At 31.6% G+C, this 20,682-nt stretch overlaps 1 protein-coding gene across 9 annotated transcripts in view; it reads left to right on the top strand.

Moving 5' to 3' along the window:
* Positions 1-20,682, top strand: part of LOC123274953 (four and a half LIM domains protein 2) — a 58,930-nt gene that overhangs the window by 36,310 nt on the left and 1,938 nt on the right. For 5 of the 9 annotated variants that reach the window (XM_044742766.1, XM_044742761.1, XM_044742765.1 and 2 more), the window contains 4 exons: positions 12,561-12,761; positions 13,536-13,710; positions 18,907-19,076; positions 20,361-20,547. In XM_044742766.1, coding sequence (XP_044598701.1) covers positions 12,561-12,761; positions 13,536-13,710; positions 18,907-19,076; positions 20,361-20,547 — 733 coding nt within the window. Of the gene's footprint in view, positions 1-1,021; positions 1,170-6,730; positions 9,039-11,189; positions 11,639-12,560; positions 12,762-13,535; positions 13,711-15,175; positions 15,840-18,906; positions 19,077-20,360; positions 20,548-20,682 lie in introns of those variants that run through there. The other 4 variants (XM_044742769.1, XM_044742762.1, XM_044742768.1 and 1 more) reach the window with 4 other exon arrangements.

Raw genomic sequence — 20,682 nt, 5'->3', positions numbered from 1 at the left:
CTGCTTTATCCACTACTCGCGTTTTTATCGACGAGCTTTTTTATTCGAAATTTAATTTATTTCAGAACTAAAATTCTTCTGAACTGAACCCAAGTGCAGACACTAATAATTAACTAAATTAATTAGCCACTGAGAGGCAATTAATATTCTTGGAATTTAAAAACCGTAAATTGAGCAATTGTTGTCCATTGATATGTTAAATTAAATTATATAAAAGTAAATTTTGTTAATACTTAGTGACAAATTAACAAGATTCTCCGAATCTCTGAAAATACCAAACTTATTGCGTTAACAATAAAATAAAGCGATGTCGGCGAGAGTTGTGTTGATAGTCGGGCGTACAACTACATTTACCAGCAACTAGGCCGGACTTAATTTAGATGTACTAAAATAGCGAGACCTGAGTTTACCGAAAACTCGGAATTTATATCTAATCGCTGGGAAATAAATTTCTTATTCGTGAAAAAATTTCATCGCTACGCTAATTGCTCCAGGCAAAATTATTTCATCATTAATAATTATGATTACATCAATAAATACGGGGATGATGAGAAAATAATATTGATGGTTATATTAATATTAATAATATCAATAATGATTTTCTCTTTATTTTGATTGAGAAAATTTGTAAACGGAATGAATTCCCGGTGCACTGATATATCGACCACCTGTTGAAGTAACGATTGACGTCCTGTCGATTCACGACTGCGATTATTAATAATTATGTAGTTGATTATTAAAAATTATCTGTTCTGTTTAAAATCCGTTTTTATTGTTTGATTTATTGCTTTCTTGTCACTTTATTGTGGGCATTAATGTCGCTATTATTTTTATTATTATTGTTATTCTTATTAATAATAATAACTATTAAATTTGGTTTGATTCCAATGAAAAATATAATATATTACGAGCATATTACTAAGAATTATAGCAATTGACGCAATCTATTTTGATATTTGGTGTAGCCCACGATGGCGGGGCTTTTTGCATCCAGACTTGTATCCTCCTTCTTAAGATTTTATTAGTCAGTCACAGAAACTCGAGCGTCTATCGTAAACTCTTCTCAGGTCATCATCGTCTACATCAAACGAAAATTTTATTATCCAAATAAAAATACATTATCGAGTAATCAGTAAACTCTCTTGAAATAAGAGTTTATTTTATATTAGGTAAGTTTCTTCTTTTAATTTCATTTACTGTTGAAGATTCAAGTTGTTGATTATGTTATGATGAGTAGAAACGGTTGAGATATTAGGCAAGTGTGTCTTGTGGAGCCGATTAGGTTTATGCGCCAAAAATCTTGTTCTTCTGGGTTTTATACACACCAGAGATGATGAGTTTTACGGTTGTTTTCTATAAGTCATTGTCTATTTTGAGATTGTGTCAACGAGAAAATATCCAGTGCGATGTAAAGCAACAGCAAGATGTAAATAATTCACCTCTAAGCCATTTCTTCTCCTCCTCCTCTTTCTTCTCCTCTTCACAGATCTTTTTCTATTCTTATTCTTTCACATAAAACTTGTTTTACTACTGGCGCGTTTCTGTCATTTTTACGAGTTTTTTTTCTAAATGGCCGCCGTTATTCTTTCTTGATTTAAAGTGTTACCTCAAGTGATTTATCATTAAGCTATTTAAATACGTGACTAGAAAATTTTGCACGCGAGACCATTAGATTTAAATTCACAATCTTCCATGCGCTTTAATTTCCTTATTTTTTTATTTTTTTCACTATTTTTTATTTCTTCTTTGTCTTTTTCTTACAATCACGCTTTATTTTCATTTCTTATTCCCACTCCCACTTCTACTCTCATTTAACTTATTTTGGTAACCTTGACACGGTAATATCGGTACCAGGGTTCGATAATTAGCATGGAACTTCGTGTCGAGAAAATTACATCTGCCTGCTTACCTCGAGATAAGGCTCGTCACGAAAAAAATACACACTTCTCCCAACTCTGCTGACGATCTCTGTTTTTGCAGCAGAAATTTTTATTTAAGTAAAGTATGCCTCAAGATCTTACAAACAACCGCAATTTTATTCAATTGAAAGCTAATTATTGACGAGAAAAAAATCTTGAGACTGATATAAGTTCTATATAAATAGTAACAATTTTCAAAGCTATGAACTTTGAAATTTAAAACTGAAAATTGATAAACACTTGACCAAGTTTTTTTTTTTTTATTGAAATTTATTCTCAACATTTGAGTTAAATAATAAAAATTTTTTTTTTAAATAATAACAGTCACCGAAAATTGAAAAAAATTTAAACAATCTTATAATTTAGGATATGTCCAACTTTAATAATTTTTAAAAGAGTAAATTTATTTAAAAATCATGAGACTTTTTTTCGAGATCGTTCAATTTCCTAGAAAAATATGTATCACGCTTCTTAGTACGTAAATTGATGGATGAGATATAAAATTTCAAAGATTAAAAAAAATGTTTTCTTGTGTTATTTGAATGGAAAATTTTGACTATAAATATTATTACCTCATAAGGGCTTAAATCTTAACATGACCTTCTATTTAATATTTTCTGATAAAATCTTCAAGATCGTTTGAAAAAAAAAATTATCTATTTCTTGATACACCTTCAAAAATACACATAAATGTCACATGAAATAAGTTAATTTAAATTTGAAGAGAAGCGAAGATGAATGGATATAAGTGGGTCGATGAAGCTCATGGTACGGAAATAATCGAGACTCGATGGAAGCATTTCCAATGGCAGACGTTAGATGTTTAACTCTATACTTATATTCTGCACTGTGCTACTGCTCTGATCTGTTAGTATCTCAGAGCGTGCGAAAGGGTTGCAAGTTTTGCGAGCCGTGCATTCTGACACGGTTTTTGCTCTTGACCATTCCTCAATGCCAAATCTTTTATTACTAGTCTTTTTTTTTTTTTGTTTGTTATTTAGAACAATCAATTTTTCACTGCTTCGCTCAACTTTCGAGCGGAACATTAATTTTTAATTCAACTTATGTAAATTGTTTGTTTGTTTATTTATTATTTATACTTTCGAGTTTTTATTCAACGCGTCTGAACGACCATGGCCGATTCGATCATCGACCGAAATAACGTTGGCATTGTTCCGTTTTCTTCCAGCCCATGCCCGTATTTCCATACTCATTAAAACAGAACCGTTAAATTTAACATTAATGTACTGGACTCGATACTTACTCATAAATAAGTACTCTAAAATCAATTATTTGTGTACTTGTATTTAATTTTTATAGAATATTTTTCAATTTTTTTTTTTTTTTATTTAAAACCATTCAATTTCGCCGGCTAAAAATAATAAATAATATAAAAATAAACGGGCAGACTATTGAAATGATCATTAAAGTTTAACTTAGATAATATTTATTTTTAGAAGATACTTCAGAAGATTTTTAAACGGATGGGAGTATAAGATTATTGAAAAAATGTAAATATGAGTAGAACGCGGGAGCTGTCGTTAAACGGAAGCATTCATCATGACATATGGATAAACATATATAAAAAAATACATATAATAACCACCGTAATGTTTGTTTTATTAATTTATAATTTCTTACTTCTCTAATAAATAACAATAATTATGAAAATAATATTTGAGAAAAAATTTATTAACACCGACTGGATAATAATCCGGCAATGCTGATGACCAGTTGAGAAGTTTAAATATAAATTTATAAATCGTGAGTTTGATAACGTGGATGAGAGCATAAACGCCGGGGTTTTTTAATGGTTGGCACTTAGCCAAAGCTCGTACCGCGCGCAAAATGCGTATGGATGATGATCTCCTGACGTTGGCTTGTAACCGATGAGGTAACCAAAATAAGATCTATCGCGCTGTCTCGACTGATCTTTCAATGTATAAATCGGTATAGTACTTTAATATTAAAAAGTCTCTTCATGAAACTCGATATTTTACTTAATGATTAATAAGATTCATTTATTATTTAAGTGATTGACATACCTGAGAAAAGACGACTAAATATTTTAACTTTGGATTTCATTTTATATCTATTATTACTGTCAACATTCGCCAGTATGTTAAATGAGTAACATTATTATATCTATTTTGGAATTATCGACAGTTTTTTTGAAAGACAGTTGTGGCGTTAAAATTCTAATTTATCATCAAAGATATTAATTATGTTTATTACATGTTCATTGGCTGCGTTCAAGTTTACTAAGTTCTTGGCAGATCTTAGCATATCTTGTATCAGCAACTTAAAGTAACTATATTATTTTTTTTTTTAAAATCTATAATAAAATAATGAAAGGTATATTTATTTAAGTATGTCTAAAATTAATTTTTTGGTAGATAAAGTTAGCCCTGCTCAGAACTTAGTAAACCTGAACGCAGCCATTCTTTCAATTACTTCGAGAATATCGATACTAAACTAACTTCATTTTAGTCATCAATTTTATATTATAAGATTCTCTGAAACAGAAGTACGAACATTATCAATTTAATTTCCTCTTTGAATTTTTTAGAATTCTATATTTGTACTTTATACACTGTAAAACAAGCAGTGTTAAAATGGACTCATTTTAACACCGCTATGTAACACCTATGTATTAACACCGGTGTAGCGGTGCTCTTTTGCGGTGTTAAAAATCCGGTGTAATATCAGTGTAACCGGTGTAATACTGGTGTAAGAGTAGAATAAATTTACACCGTATCGGAATATGAATATTACATGATCCATAAAACACAATTAATATTCAATATTTATCAAAATGAGACAAGAAACATTTATTTAAGAATTTTCAACTTATAAAATTACGCAGATATCGATTTAATGAATGTTATACAACAAGTTAAATAGTATTTACAATATTAAATGTTTAGGAACAATATAATAATTATTTTTATCATAACCATGATGTTTCTCATAATATAATGGATGTTTTAAACATGACAAATCTACGGATGTGCAAAAATAAATTATCTATATGAAAATCATTTAAAAAACATTCAAAATTGTTGTAAAATTGTTCTAAAAATGTTTCAAATTTGTTATAAAAATACTCTAAAACTGTCCAAAAAATGTTCCAAAATTGTCTCAAAAATATCCGAAAAATGTCTCAAATGTATTCAAAATTTGTTCTCAAATAGTTAAAAAAATGTTTTAAGATTATTCAAAAAAGGTTCCACATAAGAGTTAAGTACAAAATTTCAACTAAATTGCTTCAAATAAATTGCATTGATTCTAAAATTATCTTAGAAGTATTCCGAAAATCTTAAAAAAAATACTTAAAAGTTATGAAATAATTACTAAAATCCATTATTTTAGAATTTCCGATTATCAATATGATGTCCTAAAATTGTCCTTTAATAATGGTGTTAAAGTAACACGGATCGAAAATTTACACCGAGAGAATTTCACACTATTATTTCACACCACACGGCCATGTAAAGTGCTCTGGGTCCATTTTTACATCGAAATTTTTTACAGTGTATTTATTTTAATCAAAAACTTTTATCTTTTTTATATTTTATTATTTTAAACTTTCTAAATTAAATATTAACTTTTTTTTGATTATTTATCTTTAATTATTAAACATAGAAAGTTTAATTATAAAAATTGTGTTACTTAAAATATTATCAACACCGGAAAATTTATAACACCGAAAAAAAATATTTACACCGCGACCGGTGTTACTGATACACCGATTTCGGTGTTGAATTTAACACCGGAATTTTCAACACCGTACACCGCATGGACTCACACCGGTTTTTTTTACAGTGTATTTGCTTGATTCTTTTTAAATAATTCGATTTTCCCTGCATTGGATTGTAGTTTAAAACTTTTTAGATTGTGTACTAAATGATTTCTATGGTAACTTAAATTATTTTTAATTTACAACTGCATTTAAATCAAAATAGATGTTCCAGTTTTTCGCGTTAAAGTTTTAATGGATTTAAATTATTAAAATCTTTTGTGATGAATTTTACAATAAAATAACCCGAATAAGAAGATGGAATTGAATTATTGGATAAGTTAATATTTTATAAATTGAAGATATTACTATCAGGCAATTAAATGGATGTATTATTCATTCGACATTTTGTTTAATGCTTTTAGTGAAGATATTATCCTTCAGATAAAATATTAAAATATTACATTTTATTCAAAATCAAATAAACTAAAAATAAATGAAAAGTAAAATGACTTTATGATTATTCCTTTAAATGCAAAAAATTAAATAATTTACAGCGTTAAAATGTGAATCATGTAAATCTAGGTGCGAAAAATGAGGAAATCATTGCCAAGATCTTATAACAAAATCTCGTAAATAAATTCGGTGAACCAAAGAACAAGCATACTAAACGGTTACAAAGAGCTTTCATTGTCATGAATGTCGTTTTAGTCTTTGTTATAGTCTAGAATGAACGTGAAAAAGCAAAAGCCTCGTCTGTTGGAATAAAACTACCAGCGCACCGGTGCCAAAAAAAGTTTTTACCGGCGGCAATTAATTAGCGACGACGATCATCGATCGGTAACATGTTTTTAAGGACACGCTGTGCAACGATGTAACCAAGTTCTCAGGGCCACATTAATCTAACTTTAGCGTTTCAGCCCGGGAATGTATTTGTTGGTCAGCGACAGATAGAGATACATATGTATACATTATTATATCGAGGTGACGTTCTACCTACCAACTTGAGGGAGCAACTTTGCATCACCAGTTTTTGTCCGATCTCGTTCATCTGCAAACGAATTAAATAAACACAGTTCTGCTGAGTAGCCTCATATCCGGTGAATCTAGGCCTATCGTAGACATTTATTTCATTTTTATCTTTATAATTTTTTTTTCTTTTTTTTTTTACAATTTACAATCAATAAAAATTGATAAATATTCGATAATTATCTGACTGGCAATTGTCATTAATTAAAACAGTGCAGTGAAAAGTAAAACGAAAAAGATCAAAATGGTTTTTTAGTTCGAGTAAATATGAGCTGCGACGCGTGTCAAAGTAGTTCGCGTAATGGAAGCCGTGAAATGAATGTGAGCTTAAATATTTTCTCTTAGCATATAAAGGCGTCGATGTGGGTGGGTAATATTGCGCAATCAAGAGAGAATTTGTTGATTCAAGAGACACCTGTATACCTTTTTGGCATTTTCAAATTAAATTTTTATTATGTGGACATTAACGCCAGAATTGCTCGTAAGGAATTATAAAAATTTTGAAATCGTTTCGCCAATTAGATGACGGTACAACGAAACTTTAATTGATACTTTACTGAGATAAGAGACTTTGGGAGCGAAATAATAGAAAAAAAAAAAGAAAAATGGGTCTGCTGCTATCGATTCTAGTAGGGTGTGTAGGCGCAATTGAATTGCTTGCATGCTTGAAACATTTAACGGAGGAAATAACAATAACCCCGGCGCCGTGTTTGTCTTACCATGGCCCGGCGATGGTGGATAATCCGAGCTTCCATGACTCCCTTTGCGGAATCAGTCATTCGGAAGACTTGAGGATGCCCTCTAGTGCGCGAAATAAACTGGAAAATCTTCACGAGTACAGTTTGAGAGTACGAAGTGAATTAAAGTCACACGGGTTCGGAGACGGAAGTACTTTGTCGGAATTGAGTAGTCGTGATTTAAGAAGCGTATCACGGGCTGATTCCAGGCTTAGTTTGGATTTCGAGCTGATTGAGAAGGATGCGGAGGAGCCTTGGCAAGCGCTGGTTGATGGCACGCGAGATCAATTGGCTGTAATATTAACGAGGGGTGATTTTTCAAAGAGTTTCGATTATGATAACGAGCAAGATGACGGGTATGACGACGATAATGATGATAGGTTAATCCTCGAAGAGATTAACGACCCGGATAAATTAATTGGCGAGATAGAGAGCAAGGGAATATTGAAACCCATTCCGATTCTACCGAAAAATTTATCAAACTCGAGCTCGTCGTTGGACTTGAGCACGACATTTGAAAACGACTCGGGCAATGAATTGCCAACGAAAGAACACTTTAGACACGTGCCTGTGGTTGTCACGAGGTATAATGGAGGATCCTCCTCGTCCACTCATTCTTCGTTTGAGGAGTCCGTTGTTTGTAGAAAATCACAGCTTAAAAAAAGTTGCATTAAGAATAGAGAAATTGAATCCAAGTCTCCAGATCACTCGGCAATGCCGTCTGAGATCACTTCAGTCAGTAGTTTTAAAGGAGAGCTTTCCTCTAATGAAAGTCTCTTGTCAGTCTCGAATAGTGATCATGTCAAATCGATTGATGGAGATGAAGATATAGACAGAGAAAGTAGAATTAAAGACCGAGGTACCAGTCCCGTTTCACAATCTAGCCTGAAGAGACACAAAGTTAGACCGACCAGCGTTTTGAGAAAGTCCACAAGGTTGAAGTCAAAGAATGCAGAAATAAGCAAGTCCGCGGAAAATTTAAGCACCAAAAATCTTACCAAAAGACAAAGGGACCCGGAGAGACGCAAATCGGACATTTCGATACAGACTAATGGCAGTAAAGAGTTCTATCGTGATGAATGGACCAATACGTCGCCTACTGACAGTGAAAAATCTATGTCAACGAGCAGGTCGAGCCTGGTGTCTGTCGAAGTGCAAACAAACCTCGAGATCGATGATTATGATATTCCTCCGTGGAAATGTTGTCCAAAGTCAGAAAGCATAAGAGATGGGTGGATGAAAAACGGGAGGAGGTCGTTTGTGAGCAAACGGTTTCCTAAATCACGATCGCTTGACGATCACTACACGGTCGAGTACGGGTCTATTGATCCCGTCAAGTCCATGCAGGGAGTCCATTACGTTCCGAATAACGGTTTACAATTTAGAGGGAATAATTCGAGAGTTGAGGCTTCCACTGCAGATCCAGCTCCTGCTAGAACGAGCTCTGGCGATGCTGAAGCTACGAATAGTTGGCGACCCTCCATGTTGCTGGGCAGTGAAGAGGATTCTTTAGATGAAGAAGAGTTTGTGGATGCTGAAGATGAAAGTATTTTACAAACTACAGGCCCCATTGAGTACTGCATACCCAGCGTTGAGTCTAGTAAAGCTTTTTGGGTAAATTTTATTTTTATTTATGAAACGTAAATCCTCTAGTGGCCACCAATTATTTTTGTTACTATTATTATTATTATTATTATTATTATTATTATGTAAAGAAAAGTTTATATTTATTTCGCCTTCACGTGGATGGATATAAAAATAATAATTATTCAACTAAATGGATTTTTTAGCTCTGATAAAAAATATTCATTTATTTTTTAAAGTTTGAAAAAATAAAGTTTATTTATAAACCCATTTGTTATTCAAAAATACTTTAAGTATTTAGCTATTTATGATTTAATATTCACACTCTTGAGTTGAGTGACGACGCGGGCACGCATATTTTGTGGTGCCGGGTGACTCTGTTCATCGCGTGAGGCAGACGAAAATAATATCTAAATCGTAAGAATTCAATTACGTGGGTGGGAAATACTGCGAGCGTGAAAGACGATAGTCTTTTTATTTATTTTTTATTAAATCATGGATGTTCCTTACAAGCTGATACGAACAATGTCGTGCGAAATTGTCAAGCCTTTTTTTTTTTAAGTTTATTTGCATCACTTTATGTAAAAGCTATCGCTATTGCGATTACAATAACAGTTGCATCACTTGTTTAGAGGTAAGCAATCTGCATACGGTTTTGCGATTCCTAATTCGTAAAATGATGATCAATTAATCAAACAAACTTGAGGCTGAGTATTGGTAATTTATTGCCTGATGTTTAAGTGGCTTTGAATAATAAATGGCAATAATTATTACGTCGTCAATGTCATAGCTTTTAGTATAGATATCTCGCCTCAAGTCAATGTCAATAGGATTTATCGGGACGCAATAATATTATATATTGGTGACGTTTATACTTATTCGTTATCAATACTTTAGAGACAAAATAAAACTATTTAAATAAATCTCACGTTACCAGACTTATTCATCAGCAGCCGTATGAATATGAATAAAAAAAAAAAAAAAAAAAAAAAAAGATAAAATAATATGAACAATATATTGAGTACGCGTGGGTGTACCAGACATTGGTGATGCGTGGAAAATGCCGACCTACTTGCGCGCATCTTTTTATGTAATTTTTCAAATCCCCACTCTGAAATCCTTTTCAGTCTTTTTTCTATCTTACGTTTACTTGTTAATGTCAAAATCCGGCATAATGTCTAAAAACCACCTGCTTGGCACAAGATCAAAGTGTCGCGAACATTGTCTCAACTTTCTTTTTATTTTCCTCAACTTTATATCGTACTTAAACAAAAAAAAATGTCCAACAACGTCAAAATGATGTTTTTCATAAAAATTTTATTCGACTAATAAAAAACTTTCGACATTTATTTTCACCTGTTGATAAATATCTATTTTTATAAATAGATTTATTTATAAATATTTAATCCCGGAAAAAAAATTAATCTCTCAATAAAAAAAACCCGATTAATTTATTCATTTATTAAATTCTTTTAAAATTACATATATTATGAATAGAATCCTCCTATTGAGAAGAGTAAAAGTGATACCACTGGAATTTGTGGTGTTTCCTGAACTGAGTTGAGTTTGCGTTAACGTCAGGCACTAAAATACACTCAGTCTTGTTAGTGTATAGTATATAGTGGTATGCTTTGAGAAAGAGATTAACCGAGCAGAGACAGAGTCAGAGTAAAAGACAGAGAACACTGGTTTAATTATTATGAGAGGTAGAGAGAGAGAGAGAGAGAGAGAGAGAGAGAGAGAGGAAAGATAGTTGTGATAGTAACTGTACTGGTACTGGTACTAGTACTGGTACTGTTGATGATGAGGATACCGTGAAAAATATCATTGGACGGTCTAGTTGGTGGAGTGTAAACTGTCTGCGAAGAAGAGTTGCACCCGGCACACATGCATCGCCGACAGCGGCAGGCGACAAGACGATGGATGAGGAGGTCGCTACGGACTGACAACCAGCAGCACGACCACGAAGACGAGGCTGACGGTGACGACCAAGACACCAAGACACATCCAGACAGAGATGGACGACAAATAACGGTAGTGGGACTGGGTTAGAACGTTAAATTTCAAAGAGAGTAGGGGAAAACATAGCCAAGGGATCATGATCAAGTTAGGACAAGGGGTCAGAGACGCACTCTGGAGTCGTCGGGACGCTGAAAATAGCGTCTCGATATGAGGATGACGCCCAACGCATTCTGTTCCTAGATTTCAGTCAGTTCGCAAACCTCCAAAGGAACAACGCGGTGCTTTCTGATTTTCACTCATCTTTATTTTGTTTTATTTTATTTATTTATTTATTTATTTATTTATTTATTATCAAATCGACTGTCTTATCCTAACGAACCGATTTTAATTCGAATCTAAAGTAAAGTAAAGAAAAGTAAATAAATATAAAAAAGTTTAAACGTTTGGTCGTTTGTACGTCACCGTTTTTGGTTTATTCGTTACCGAACGTTACGAGACTGCAATCGAGGGAGAATGGCGGAGGTAGAAAGTGCAGTGTTCACCACCACGGAGCGAAAGGTTCGCAAAGTGAAGAAGACGACCAAACGCAGGGAGAGCAGCGACCAGAACGCGGAGGTCACGATCACCGAGGTCGACAGCACTCAGAACAACCATCACGCCATCGACGAGTATGTGCTGGCTGAAAATCCTACATTCGCGTTCCTTCAATTACCTTTTTTTGACTATCACTTTAGTTTTTACTTTTTTTATGTTGTTTCTTATCACGGTTTGATTTTCCTAACAGAAGGGCGGCTCCGGTGACTGCTCAGGTCAAGGGGTCTCCCTGAGTACACTGATAGAAGGATTTCTTAGTATTTAAAAAGATTTCTTTTTATTTAAGAAATCATTTCTTAAACATCATTTTTTAGTATTTAAAAAATATTTCTTAATATTTAAGAAATATTTCTTAAATACAAAGAAATATTTTTTAAATACTAAGAAATGATGTTTAAGAAATGATTTCTTAAATACAAAGAAATATTCTTAAATGTTAATAAATCCTTCTATCAGTGTACGTGATACCGATTCTAAGACACGGGTCTATTTCTATTCTGTATAAAGAGTTGTTAAAGGAAAAAAAACGCTTATCTTGACGAATTCTTGGCTCCGCAATCGAAATATCTAAAGCGCAATCAATTATAATAACAATAATGACAATGATTTTTTATCCATATTGCAGATAAATATCATAAAAAATGATATGATATTTACCTGTTGATAACTCTTAAATTATTGTTATTATTTTTAAAAGGCTAAATTATGTCTAAACCGCGTTAAATACATTTTATTTACAAAATACATGTAATTCAGCCAGCACATACACCAGCACTCACACAAGGTACATATTTCAGTGTGACAAAAAAGTCCAAATAAATACACGCTAAAATATATAAATTACCATAATGAAATATAAAAATGTGAATTTCATACTCATTAAATTTCTGAAAATTAAAAAAATATAATAATAATTATGTAATTGTTTTAGTAATTAAATGACTATGACTAAACAATAAAAAAAAAGCTAATAAGCTAAATGGTTATTTGTTGCAGTTAATTTTCAGTGGGGAGTACACAAAGGCAATGAACAAGGATTGGCACAGCGGTCACTTCTGTTGTTGGCAGTGCGACGAGTCCTTGACCGGACAGCGCTATGTCCTGCGCGACGAGCATCCCTACTGCATCAAGTGCTACGAAAGCGTCTTTGCCAACGGGTGCGAGGAGTGCAACAAGATCATCGGTATCGATTCAAAGGTAATAAATTCTAACCAAGCGAGTATGGTTTCACACTTAATCCTGGCTTGCAATTGTATATAAGCAAAAAGTAAACCCAAATAAAACCCTGCTACCAACATCTCTAATGATAGTAATAGTAATAATATTAATAAATAATACCAATAATCATAGTAGTAATACTTGAGCTTATTTGGTGCCAACGTAATAATTGCATTTTCGTGCCAATGGACGACATTATAATGTCGGTATAACTAATGTAATGTAGTAATGTAAAAACATAAACGAAGATACGGAACAGCAAGAGCCACGGGTGTCGGCTTACTCACTCCTAGAAATAGAAACACCCGACGCAGACATTACATCGCTGCTTTTGCTGTGCTCTATAGTATAAGTAGTTACTATACAGTGTACAGTATACAGTATATCTTATCGTTTTTATTTTCGTCTTCTCCCTCCGACGCAATAGTCCGGCTAACATCATTTTCATACTCCATAACTTAGTTTGTAATATTTATATATATAGACACTTAATAATTTGTAAATTTTGTTACAAGCGAGCCAAATTATTAAACATCAAAATATCTCTTAATGACACCAAAACATGTTTCCGTGCCAAAATATCGTTTGTTATGTTATTAAATCGCCAACAAACAACTTTGTGGGTTGTTTTAGACAATGTAACGGTTGTTACTTATTTTTTGGGCATTCAATGATGTTAATTAGCAATAAAAATAATAATAATAATAAAAATAATGATATTATTGTTTAAACGAATTGAATTTATTTAAACAGGATCTGTCGTACAAGGACAAGCACTGGCACGAGGCTTGTTTCCTCTGCAACAAGTGCAGGGTCTCTTTGGTGGACAAACAATTTGGAAGCAAGGTCGACAAGATTTATTGCGGCAATTGTTACGATGCCCAGTTTGCAAGCCGCTGCGATGGATGCGGCGAGATCTTCCGCGCTGGTATGTTATTTTATAAATTTGAATTAAAATCGTTTATTTAAAATTTGATTTAAGGTTGAGTTCATATTAATATTAATTATTTTTCCGATAAAATTTTAATTAAAACCAATTATTTAATGTGAGTTAATATAGAGTCTACTTCAATATGCAATAAATCAGAATTCAAGATCACATAACGTACCAATAGAGAATATTAACGATCGATGATTGATTAAATTTAACAATTTAATTGCTCTCGGCAGTGTAGCCTTTAAATTCAATTTCGTAGGATTAGTGTTACTTGTATGTGATGGTATGAACAATCAACAGAGTTGAGGCTTGAGTTAAGCGCTCACTCATTTTTATTGTATTTTTAAAATCTTTATCTCACTCTAGTCGTATTCGGGTCTTATTAAGGTAAACGAGTCAAGGCCCCTGCGATTAGACATTGACAATTATCGCAACCTCTTAAAACATCAATACAAGTGTGACATTCTTTCATTACGGTAGTCCTTAAATTAGATTTAAAATAACTCTTTTAATTGTATCGCTTTAAAAATACATTCAATGAAAACTTAAATAAAATGCCTATTTTTGATTACAACACTGAGTATAAAGTATTGAGCGAAAAATTTAATTAAAATGTTAAATATTAAACATGTAATTAAACATCTAGCAAGACATAACATAAATACCACTAAACAAAGTAGAGGAGTATAGTCGTATAGTAGTTAATTTTTTTTTTGATACCAAGCAAACATGGATTATTAATTCTGAGAATACTTTAGCCTGTGCAAATACACAAGAGTTGTGTGTACGCTAATACATATAACTATGTATACTTAGAAAGTGTATCAACTGTCGAGTGTATTATGTATATATAGTCGATATAATACAGCACTTGATAATAGAACAAATGAAGATTCATTCATGAATAAAACAAAATGTAAATAGTATTATAAATTGTATATAACGAAAGCCTTATTCACAAATTTATTTCTTCTCTCTATTTATTATTATTATTATTATTATTATTTTTTTTTTAACGCTAACTATACGAGTGTACATTTTGTATACCCAGTGAAATTGTTGCGCCTGCTCAATAATTTACTCTACATAATGATAATAAGACAAGAATATTATACCCGCAGTGGCTTATAAGCCTGCGGGCTTACCACAACTTTGTATTTTATATTATCATTCGATTGCTGAACTGATGCTTAGTTTCTGTTTATTTATTTATTTCCCTAAACTTTCTTGAATTTAAAAATAATTTTCCATTTAATTAAAACGCTACTTCAATACTACTCCCATCACTGTTATAAATAAAAAAAAACTATTGCTTGAATACGTGATTACGCTAAATAAAAAGAAATAAATATCGTGAATAGGAAATAAGGTTACTCGTTTTTATAAAATGGGAAATAAAACATTAAGTATAGCATTAAGCGCTGGCTAGACCGCGTGGCGCAAAAAAATCGAGAAAATTAGTATGTGTATGTGCGTTACCGGAGTAAAATCAAGGTAATCCGATAGGAGATAACACTGTAACTGGAAGATGGAGGAGTAGAGGTTTAAATGACGATACCATACAATAAAACATAAACACTAATACGAACACTAACACTATAAGAGCTAAGTATAATGCAAAAGAGAGAGTGAGTTTAAAGTATAAGGTGGGAGCGATAAGAAGAGGTAGGATAATCGAGAATGGAAGAGACTTTGAGAAGGAAAAGGTTTTAAATGGTTAGTAGGTGGGGATAACGCGGGTTCTTTCAATAAGTATCTCGGCACATCGATGATCACGGCTTACTTCGCGTATAGTAATCACTCTACTTGCGGCTGGTATACTGCTGGGTAAATTCGTGCTTTATTTAGTATCGGGTTCAGTGTTACGATTTTTTATTTTCGTTTTGTAAAGTAAAACAAAACTAAATAAAATAAAATGGCAACCGAGGCGCTGAGAGAGCGTTTGTCTACGAATTTACGTTTCACCACAAAAACGATCAACGAAGACCGGATCAAAAGGGCCAAAGAAAAAGATGAGGACGTCGCGATATTCAGTATGATCCCCGTGGAGGGCGATCCGCGATTTCGATGTTGTCTAGGCCGTGATTGCAGAATCGGCGATTGGAAAAAAGCTGAGCCAGGTATTGCCAGCCCTTTTGATTTTAATTTAAATATTTTATTCAAATAAATTATAGTATTATTTAATATGTTTAAAAGGTAAAAAGTGACTGAAAATAATTAAAGGTCGTAACTGATAGTAATGTGGGCCGAGGCGCGCATTAATACGTCATACAACCGGTCGATTTGTACCGAGGTGTATAGCCTTATCGGGTATACCAAGTGTGATTTTTTTCTATGTACAAAATAATGTGTTGTATTTATGACTCCTATGTCCGTGGATTGGCTGTTCTATCACTGTTTGTGTTCTGTGTGCCAAGTAAATAAGTAAATAAGACACACTTTACTAATTGATGGTTACTTACGAAACAAATAACGTTATAGTATACAGTATGTAGTACAGACGGTTTTGTTTGTTTGTTTTTTCCCTTTAGCTCTAACGTTTATCATCATTACGGGCCGCGATCGATCGAAAGCTCGCCTTGACATCTGTAGTCACTACGGTTGACCTTTTCCCCGTGCCATCCAATTTGGATTAAATTTCTCGTTAATTAATAATGAGCGATGTAAACAATTATGCAGATAAATATGTTTTGGTAATTGGGACAATTATGGGTAATTGTACGACAGTAGTAATGATTAACTTTTTTTTTTTTTTTTAATTGATAAGTCTCTAAAGAGATGAAGAAGTAATTTTTATTTTTTGTTTCAATAAAAATTTAAATAATTATTGATAACATGATAATAAATAAATAAAATAGTTTAAAATGTATATTGAATGACAGTAAACATTTAACGTGGTATGGTATACATTGACCAAGTTGCGACAATCAGCCTTGAGGCCCATCTGAGTTTATACTTATACGGAGGTGGTCTGGACACTCTGACGTCACTTTGCGGTCCTACTGAGTCATCGATAAATATTTTTTAAGAATGAATAATAATTATGATTTTTAAGAAATAATGTTTTGTTTTTATAAATTTATAATAAAATTAAATACTTCCGCGTTAATTGAATTTATATTGGAAATAAATGAAAATTATAAATAATTATCCATTGGGCCCAATTGTGACATTGATAATAAATTAGTAATTAAAAAAATAATTTATTAATATTTGAATATTTAAATGGACTCTGACAAAAAACATTAGAGTAATGAACGAGGAAAGGACGTCAAAATTAATCAACTGTAAACAAGTTTGCGAAGATAAACATGTGTAATTTACTTTGGGACGTGATATCATTAATCGCATCGTCTTGTGGCTAATCAGCCGAGTTAGATCATCGGTTTAAATAAATAAATTTATTTAAAAAGTCGTTTTATAATTTTGTTTTTGTAATTGAATTTTTTTGTTTGTGATAATGATAAAATTGCTTTGTCGAGTTTATTATTGTACATCGCGAATTGTGAGTGATAAAAATATTAACAGCTATTCATTATCATTGTCGAACTTTTTCATTATCTGTACTTGTCACATCTGGTGATTTCAGGAGTCGATTTGCGTTAAAAATACATACGATATTGTGCGTTTAATTATTAGCGTATAGAATTACTTAAATGGAAAATAATGCACAAAATAATATGAGATAAAATTTATGCAGAGATAAGTAAGTTTTGAAATAGTGGTAAAAAATATGAGGATAAATCAATGTGTCATTTATAGTAACTTCCATAATTGGTTGATTAATTTAAATAAAATTAATTAAATGGTAATTTTTCAGGATTTTATTTAAACCCATATTTAAAGTGATGTCGGTGGTAATTGAAAAATAAATAACCATGCTGGGAATGAGTCTAAAATTGGATGTGTCATCGTAAAAAACTAGCGATGGTGACACATAACTAGAGAACGAAAAATAAAATAAATTACTTAATTTAGTTGTCTACCTATCGTTCATGTGACCCGGCACTTGAATAACGAACTGACAATTATTTTACTGGAAATTATGTAGGATCAATCGAAGCTAATTACTTTTACTAATTATTTATGTTATTAATTGAATAATATATTTAAATGATGGATAGTCTAATTTTATTATTAATTTCTACACTGAAAAAAAAAAGCTTGATTCAAGAGAAAAAAATCATCATTTTTAAGAGTTTCATCGTTTTGAATAAAGTAAAAAAATTGTTCTTAATTAAATTTTTTTCTTTATTCAAGACGATGAAATTTTTAAAAATGATGTTCGTGGTTGAAAATTTCACTCTTGAATCAAGCCAATTTTTTATTAGCATATGTACTTCTTACACTCAATAGTACCTAAAGGTAGCTATTACATCTCTCGTATAATTCGGATGCGCCTAAACTCCACTGTCTATCTTAAAACAACAAATAAATTTGTTTACTATTATGTTTTATGTATTTTCAACACTAAACAATAAAGTAGCTATCTTCCAATAGTCTTTACTTTAAAAGCTCTTGTTTCTTGTACTTAACTCGTAATGTTTATGGGTTGAGCACAAGGTAAATATGTTGTTAATGGAACCGGTAAAACGGCTTTAAAGATTTTTCACATAGCGTTCCAAAAATTCAGGTCAATCGGATTCATACACTTGTTCGATAAATAATAATAAAAAACGCTGTGATTTATTGTATCACTTATTGACGCATCTGTTTCTCTGATTCCAATTTAAATCTTAAATTACTCACATTCCATAATAGGCACGTGCTATGTGCAAACAAGTATTTATTTCAATGCGTAGGTGATTTTATCTCATTTTAATATTTTAATTGCTATTACAGATTTATTATATGTTATAATTAAAATAATAATAAAAATGTAATAATAAATATTATTATTATTAGGTTGCTAATTGATACGAGAGCTTAAAATAAAGAGATGCAAAACCATAAATCATTTAAATTCAAAACATGATGTTTTCATTAAAGCGACCCCTTTGACCCATCTTGTGGGTTCAGCATTTACATTAGACTAGAGTTGATGAGAGTAGATCTCGATGTAAATGTAGATGTAGATGTAGATGTAGATGTAGGTGTAGGTGGGCTCTCTCTATCTTTAATTAAATACAAAGTTATTCTGTTTATTCACACACCTCTTTGGGTGTTTGTTGTTGTTATGTTTTTCAGGTACCAAGAAGATGGAATACAAGACTCGACAGTGGCACGAGAAATGTTTTTGCTGCGTCGTATGCAAGAACCCCATTGGTACAAAGAGCTTCATTCCGCGAGAACAGGAAATTTACTGTGCCGGTTGCTACGAGGATAAATTTGCTACTCGTTGTGTCAAGTGCAATAAGGTAGTTATGACACCTTTTTTTTTTCTTTATTGAGACGACTGTATAAGTATGTCGCTTTTGTTTATTGTCCAAACAAGTCTAATTTAAAAGCACACCAGCTGGTGTATTGTTTTCGTCATGTTTATATATAAAATTTAAATTCTGAAATATTCATATTATTTTTATCCATCATAACTTTTCATTCTTTATAATGAATCATAAAAACTGCAGTTGTTGAAAATTAAAAAAAAAAACAATACTATATAATTTTATGACGAAGCGCGATAAGCAGAAATTATGTTAGCATCGTAAAATTAAGACTCAATTATTTAAAAAACTTCTGGTTTTATCATTAAATAATAATACTCTTGCGGTAATCATACGTGAAAAAGCAGATAAATTTATTTATTTTTAAAGTTTTATAAAAGTATATATAAGTTAAAGCTCGTAGTAATATTTTATTGTAAGCGACATAAACTTTACAATCGATAAGAAACAATCGTAGAAAAATATAAACTGCTATTGAAAATGATCCTGATATTTATTTTATTTAAAATTATCGATTGAAAAGGATTGGCAAATTTTTTTTTTTTTAATTATTTGATGCATGATGGTTCAATTATTTTGATAATTAACAATAATGCCTTTTAAATGATTAGTATTTTGTCATCCGAGATTTTTTTATTATAATAATTAACTTGTTTCGAATTACGCGTTGATTAAGTACATCAAAAATCGTGCAATCAATTTTTATTTTATGTCCCACTGTGAAAATTAATAACATGCGCTGTCATTAAATGCGATTCGAGTAAATTTAAAAATAATAAATTGACAATTATTTTTTGTTAAGTAAAATTGAAAAAATATATATATCAGAGTTCATTATTGTTGAGCATACAATAACTTTACAAAAGTTACTAATTACTTTTTCCAGATCAGAAAAATTACTGTTTCATTTGTCAAAATATCTCGAGGGTATTTTGTTGCTGTACCTATCGGTAATTTTCAAAGTTTACTTTTTCCGAGCGAGCGGAGAAAATCAATCGTGTTTAATGACAAAGCTTAAGTGAAATAAATGTCTTTTTCCATTGATTCTGATTTTTTAAGTCAAACAATTAAAAAAAAAAAAAAAAAAACAATTATTAAAAACAAATTCTGTTGTAAGAAATTTGTCACATACAATTGAATTACGAAATTATGAATGTTTCTGGTTTTCAAATTAGAGAACCTTTTAATATTTATGATTACAAGAATTATAAAAAGAAATTCATGAATATTAATGAATTTTTTTTTGTTTTAATACAGATTATCACCAGCGGCGGCGTAACATACAAGAACGAACCATGGCACAGAGATTGTTTCACTTGCAGCCATTGTAACAATTCACTGGCAGGCCAGCGGTTTACTTCACGCGATGATAAGCCGTACTGCGCTGAATGTTTCGGCGAGCTTTTTGCCAAGAGATGTACAGCTTGCACGAAACCAATCACTGGTTCGTAATTTTATTTATTTAATATTTTTAATTAAAATTTTTGCATTTAAAAAAATAATGTTATTTTATTACTAAAGATTTAAAATGGCTATTTTATTTCCATTAATCAACGTGATATTTTTTTATAAATCAATA

This window comes from Cotesia glomerata, linkage group LG1, assembly GCF_020080835.1.
Source record: "Cotesia glomerata isolate CgM1 linkage group LG1, MPM_Cglom_v2.3, whole genome shotgun sequence".
Lineage (NCBI taxonomy): Eukaryota > Metazoa > Arthropoda > Insecta > Hymenoptera > Braconidae > Cotesia > Cotesia glomerata.
This window is presented reverse-complemented; position numbering and strand designations above follow the sequence as displayed.